General features: G+C 42.2%; 1 protein-coding gene across 1 annotated transcript; it reads right to left on the bottom strand.

The window, feature by feature from the left end:
• Nucleotides 1-4,453: 4,453 nt before the first annotated feature.
• LOC122004149 (phospholipase A1-II 5-like) lies at nt 4,454-5,152 on the bottom strand. The gene is made up of 2 exons (XM_042559080.1): nt 4,774-5,152; nt 4,454-4,686 (listed from the first exon to the last, which is right to left on the bottom strand). The coding sequence occupies exons 1-2, from the start codon at nt 5,150-5,152 to the stop codon at nt 4,454-4,456; spliced, it is 612 nt and encodes a 203-aa protein (XP_042415014.1).
• Between the last annotated feature and the right edge of the window lie 1,287 nt (nt 5,153-6,439).

Genomic DNA, 6,439 nt, shown 5'->3' with positions numbered 1-6,439 from the left:
CAGTTCGGGGCACAACCGAACCAACCTGTTGAATTTCTTCACGGCTTCCTCAACGGATAGGTTGCCCTGACGAAACTCCGTGAACTCGTCGTAGTGGCGGTTTGTGACCCGCATGTGAAAGAACTCCTCGAAGAATTCTTTCTCGAAGTCAACCCATGACATCTGATTCACTGGGCGCTTCGCTCTGATTCTCTCCCACCATATACTGGCATCCCCTGTCAGGCAGAAGGAGGCACACTTCACTTTCTCCTGTTCCGGCCAGTCCAGAAGCTCCATCGTCCTCTCCTGTGTTTTGAACCATGCTTGAGCATCCTATGGTTCGCTAGTGCCTGAGAAATTCTCGGGCTTAACTCTCTGTCACTGGATCAGGTAAGCTTCCCTCTTTGCCTCTGCTACTGGGGTTGTTGGTGCTGTAGGCTGGACTGGTGGAACCTCTATAACTGCTGGGGTTGCAAGGTCAGGTTCAGGGGTGACTGTGGTGGTATTCTGCTGATTAGCCCTAAGAGTGGCTATTTCTTGCTGCTGATCAGCTAGCTGCTGATCAGCTAGCTGCTGTTGTAACTGAGCCACTAATGCTGTAAGATCTGGGGGAGGCACGGAACTGCCTGCCTCTTGCTGGGGCTCAGTAGCTGGTGCCCTCTTAGCTGGGCGTCCTCGTGCCATTTCTAGATACACAGAAGACATATATAACTAAAGCATTCATGTTTGTAGAATTTCTACTATCATGTTTAACTAGCTACTATAAACATGTTAAAGCTATCATATATAAGAATGCTATAATTATCCATAAACATGAAAGCAAGACATAATTAAAGTAGAGGTATTCTTACTTGGAAGCTGCAGGTTCAATGCTGATGTGTGTGTAGGAAGTATGGAAGCTGCTCTGATACCACTCTGTAACGACCCGCCTTCTACTAACTAGGCTGTGAGGCCGATCGCTACATTATGCTGTGCTAAATTACTAATGCGGAAATCTGGATTGATTAAAATTTTGCTAAACTGATTACTGTAAAATCTGAACTTAATATTCTAGGTGTACCTAGGAGTTGTACACATGCTAGGGAAGATAATCTACGCCTCTCGGATGTACTGCTAGCTGTAATCAGGCATTTCAATCGATCCATGAATCGATTTCGATCGATACGGTGATCGATCCAACTTGATACTGGCACGGAGAAAAACCCCGGATCGGTCGGTGACCGTCCGATCTATCGCTTACTGGTTCTCGGTTGTGTACTCGATGGAGTACACTGATCGGTCGGTAGACCGATCCAGTGGCTCTCTGATCGGTCGGCTGACCGATCAGTGAGCTTCGGTACTCTCACGCTAACTCTCTGTTCGCGACTAGATCGGTCAGCTGACCGATCCAGTGGCACAACCCAATTCTGATCGATCTGGTTTCTGATTTCGAATCAGACCCCCTGATTTCAGCACTAGTTCGTGCCAAAATCTCATATAAGAGTTCTAAAATCAATTGAACTAAGTTCTAACATCTATTAACTAGCATTCCAACATAATTACTAACAACTTAAACAAATCTTCCATGGTTTAAACATTCTAAGGTCTAAAAGTGCATAAAGGTACTTGAGAAAAGAAACTAAGTTCTTAATTTGCTAAACTCCCTAAGGATCTTCATTCCAGGTTCCTGCCACACACACCATCACTGCATTGACCTTCAGCTTCCTCTGCTAATCCATTTTCCCTTTACCTTTATCTGTAGTATAAGGAAAAAGTATCTGTAAGCTTTAAGCTTAGTAAGAAACCATCCACCTCACAAAAACATGCAACGATGCAATCATGTTTTTAAAGAATGCTATTTACAAACATGCACTGAATTTGTTAAAGCATGGCATACTGAAGTTACATGGCATAAATACTGAAACATGGCATGCATAATAAAATCTAAGCATGGAGCTATCTCATGGTATCAACTAGGAGAAAATAAGCTGAAACTGTAACTGAAATTGAGCTAAAACTGGGCTAGTGCTGATCTTAAACTATAATCACATAACTAGATTATGAGTTTGAAAGCTATTATCATAATAAGTGAAAATAGTAATCATGTTGCTGTTTGGGCCCGACAACTGTACATCTGGTCCAGTACAGTGCCACTGAAAATAAAATACTGAATATAACTACTAATTGCTTATTTTGCTGTTTCTAGGTTATCTGAACCTAGAGCTAGGTTATCTAAACCTAGAGGCGACTGTGGAAGCCCACCCATTGGACCGTAGTCCCATGTAAGCTGAAACTAGACTAATATACTAATTTAAATGCTACTAATGCATTTAACTGAGCTGTTAAAAATATCTGAGGTGGTATTTAGCTACACTAATCATTTTGTCGAACACCTGGTGTGCTCCAACTCTCCCCTCTAATAGGGAGACCACCTCTAGGCACCCGACAACGTCTAGAGCCTCCAACTGAAGGAGAACAACGTGTCTGGCCCATCTAGAGGTGCTCATCTAGATCCCTAATCTGTGAGGAAGGTTTAAATGCACCCTGGGTGCCGAAAAATCTGCATATAGCTAAACTAAAGGCATGCAATCAAATGAAAGCTACTTATACTGCAGGTGAGGGGTTTCTTACCTTTTACGCTAATTTCATTACAATTCTATTCGCTAGAATTCCTGTGGAGACGACCCCTTCGACAATCATCTCGCGTCTATGCATTCCTCTCGCGAAGAAGAGTGTCCTCGTGCCGGAGTTGTCGCCGGAAGATGACCTTGGGGCCCTAGGGAGGGAACCCTAGGGTTGGTGCCGAGAGGAAGAAGAAGAGGGAGAGGTGCGGCGTGAGGTTAGGGTGAGGAGGAGAAATTGCCGAACCAATTAAAAATAAACCAAACCCCACTTAAATTTTCTATTTATATTAAGTGGGTAACTCGGCCCAACTTAAATATAAATATAGTTGACTCCCGTTTCTTTCAGCACGGCCCTGCTGGGTTCAACTAGTTACTTAAGCGGTCTAAAGGCTTAGCGGACCCGAGAGGTCCCGGGTTCGATTCCCGCTTAAGCTATTTTTCTTTTCTAATTATTTTTGCTACTTCCGCTACTCTAAAAATTCCGAAAAAATATCTAAAAATTCCAGAATAATTATAGAATATTTCTAATATAGTTTTGAAAATTTTCGGGCGTTACAATATTCGAGAGTGATTCAGCATTTGCAATAGACTGTCTAGTCAGTCAAACTCACTCCTCTTTCGATTAGACTTGAAAGAGAGACTTATGATACAAATGTATTGCGTGGGGTCAAAAAGAATAAAGAGAAGGAGGTAGGGGCATTTTGATCTTTTCACATGTTGAGGGTTTGAGTTTTTAAGGGAGCATTGTTCACCAGCGTAAGAGAGGAAGAGGAGGGGGGTTTTGGGCAATGCAAGAGGATAACACCGCCACCTCCCTCGTCGCCCGCCATCCGCTAGTTGCCTTCGACACTGTTCGTCTTCGTGGTTAGCTGCCTTCTCTCTCACAGTGATAGTCTCTTTTCTTCTTCTCGCACACACTGTAGCATCACTGCGCCGCCTCCCCTCTCACGAGCGGCCTCTCAGCTCCACAACCGTTTGACAGCTACCCTTCATGTCATCACCGGCCACCCTCTACCCACTCCAGTGCTGCGGGCGTCGTCGTTCCACTCCGTGATAATAGCTTTCATGTCATAGCCGGCTGTTGCCTTCGTGCCACAACTGGTCGCCGCCTTCGGGCCATAGCCGGGCACTGCTTTCCCCTCCTTTCTGGTGTCCACTGTCGCTCATTAGCGGCCTCTTTGTCGACATCGCAGCGACCAGCCACCATCACCAGTCATGATGCCCCCGACCTCTCAGTCTATTGACTTCGTCAGCTACGCTATTGCTCACTCTACCACGACATTCGTACCTTCTGCATCACAGACGACATCATTGTTATCGGATCTGACCATTTGACACCTTGCCTTCAAATGTAACACGAATTTGATCTCCGACTGCCACTGCAGTCCTCTCTTTGGGCCGATCCGGCCCTCGATCCACATTGTCATACGCTTTTGACGCAAACCAACCTTACCTGAGTCACCACTGCCACGCACCTCGCTATAAAATTTATTCAAATCCAACTAGTATAAAAATATTTTTTATATAAAAAATTAAACACTGTAAAATATCCTTTTATATATACTAGTTGAACTCACCGATTTGATCAAAATTACGTACGACACTGAATTAACATTGAGATATATGTGTGTTGATGTATTTACTGTCATGCACTAAAGAGGATAGGTGGATAAATACAATACAATACAGAACAATACACACATGCAGATCTACATACGTATAAGCATGCATCCGCGCAGATGCTTTATTCCATATCACCATAACCAAGCCAGATAGCTAGATAGATAGCACAAGAGAACATAAACACTTAATTATGAACTAGCCGCCGATCAACCACCGATCGGCCGGGCGGCCACCAGTTATTGGCTCGACTATTCGTTCCACGGCACCGGTCTCTCGTACCATATGTCCTTTTCCTTATCGTACGCCATCCCTTTGTTTTTCTCTACCCACCAAGCCTCGATCACTTTATGCTCAGCCTTCAAATGCCCCGCTGACCTGTTCACCAGCGGCAGTCTCGCCTTCACAAGCTCGGAGTCGTTGTCGAATTCTGTCCTCCATCCGGTCACGGTGTGTAGAATCACTTGCAGCGCGTGCCACTGAGCTATTTTCGCAAGCAGTTGATCTCCTTCGTAGTCTCCCTTACTCTTCAAGAACGTCTATTCCTCAGAATTAATGGGCAAAATTTTACCGGTGTCGACGTAGCCATCACACGGCGGCCAATAGGCGACAATGTCCTTATTATTGTTGATTCTTAAAACTTTTGTCTTCGGTAGTTTCTCCAAGGCGTCATTGAACGCCTGGTTCCCGACTCTGGGGGCATCGAACGCCACAGCGCATACCCGAATATGATCATTGCCGTTGATCTCGGACAGTCCGCTGTTCGCTATATCAAAAGCGCTGACTACGGCGAGGGAGCCGCCGAGGCTGTGGCCGACGCAGATGATGGACGGATTCTGATCTTTGTACAAATCCACGTACTCTTTTATCACAGCTTTTAACTTCTCCTGTGCGCTGGGAATCTGTTCGATTATATTTTCCGTGGTGTAGATGTCTCTCCAGCCTTTCATGATCTTGACATCGCCACCGTCGCCGAATGGCACGAGAACAATATCCAAGTCCGCCAACCATTCCAGCGGCCGGCTTGTGCCGCGCCACCTTCCTTTGAAGAAATTAAATGGACGCAACTGCAAGTACAGTGGATTTGAGTGAATTTTTTTATCTCAGTCCTTAATCCTACCAAATTACAAGGTTTATACTAAAATCAATATAAAAGATTATAAGGTATAATCAAACACTCTTTTAATTCTATTGACAATTTAAATTTGTATATATTTTATATCAATTTGTTCCCTATATATGTCTAGCTAGGGATGACAATATATCCAGATTGAGATGGGTTTGGGCAAACTCGGGACCCGCCCCACCTTCCTTTGGACTTACCCTGCCTCCCTTTGGACTCGCGAATCCGTTGATAGGGGCGGATCCGGGTTAGACCCGCTAGACAGTCATATTTTTATTTTGTTAAAATATAAATTAAAAATTAAAAATTAAAAATTAATTAAACATTAAATTTATTTTCAACATTTATATTAATAATATTTTGTAAAAAAAAATATTATCACAATTAAAAATTAATTATCAATTTTGATTTAATTAAAAATTAATTATTAATTTTTATTCAATTAATAATTAATAAAAAAATATTATATGAGGCGAGTCCTAGCGGTCCAATTAAACCCGGGACTCACCCCTAGATCTGCCTCGAGACCTATTTAGGCGGGTCTAAACTCACCCCGCCAGGGCGGATTTGTTATGGGACCATATTTCAACCCGTCCTATTGTCATCCCTATATATGTCTCTATTTCAGTCTGAGAAAAGGGATGGTTTAGTAGAATTTAAGGGAAGCATAGATGAATCATGCTTGATCACCATAGGTAAATCATGCTATTTATCTTTTTTTTTTTACCTATTGATGATGTTTTATAGTGATGCACAACATGTTAAAAAAAAATAAAAAAAAAATAAAAAAAAAAAGAAAAAAAAAAGAAATCATAAATGGAAAAAAAACAAATGAAAAAAATCAGTAACGTAAGAAACAAAAGAAGGAAAACAAATATCCTTTGACATGTTGTGTCATTTTATATTTCTTTGTGATAGAATTTTTGGAAGAGACAATCTTTATCATTGCAATATGTAGATTTTATTGTATATCATGAGTGAATTTTTATTGAAAGCTATAGTAGAGGTTGTCTGCATATTTATTAGATTTATGAAAAAACTTTAACATGGGCTATTTTCAATTTGTTTGTGCTAGAATTTTTGTGAGTGACAATCTTTATTGTAGCAACATTTG

This window comes from Zingiber officinale, chromosome 1A, assembly GCF_018446385.1.
Source record: "Zingiber officinale cultivar Zhangliang chromosome 1A, Zo_v1.1, whole genome shotgun sequence".
Taxonomy (NCBI): Eukaryota; Viridiplantae; Streptophyta; class Magnoliopsida; order Zingiberales; family Zingiberaceae; genus Zingiber; species Zingiber officinale.
This window is presented reverse-complemented; position numbering and strand designations above follow the sequence as displayed.

Bases quoted from the DNA above. Each gene is read 5' to 3' on its own strand.
- LOC122004149 (XM_042559080.1), bottom strand. From the start codon at position 5,152: ATGAAAGGCTGGAGAGACATCTACACCACGGAAAATATAATCGAACAG. The intron at 4,687-4,773 runs GTAAAATTTTGC...TTGCGAAAATAG, and splicing joins TGATGGCTACGTCGACACCG to CTCAGTGGCACGCGCTGCAA.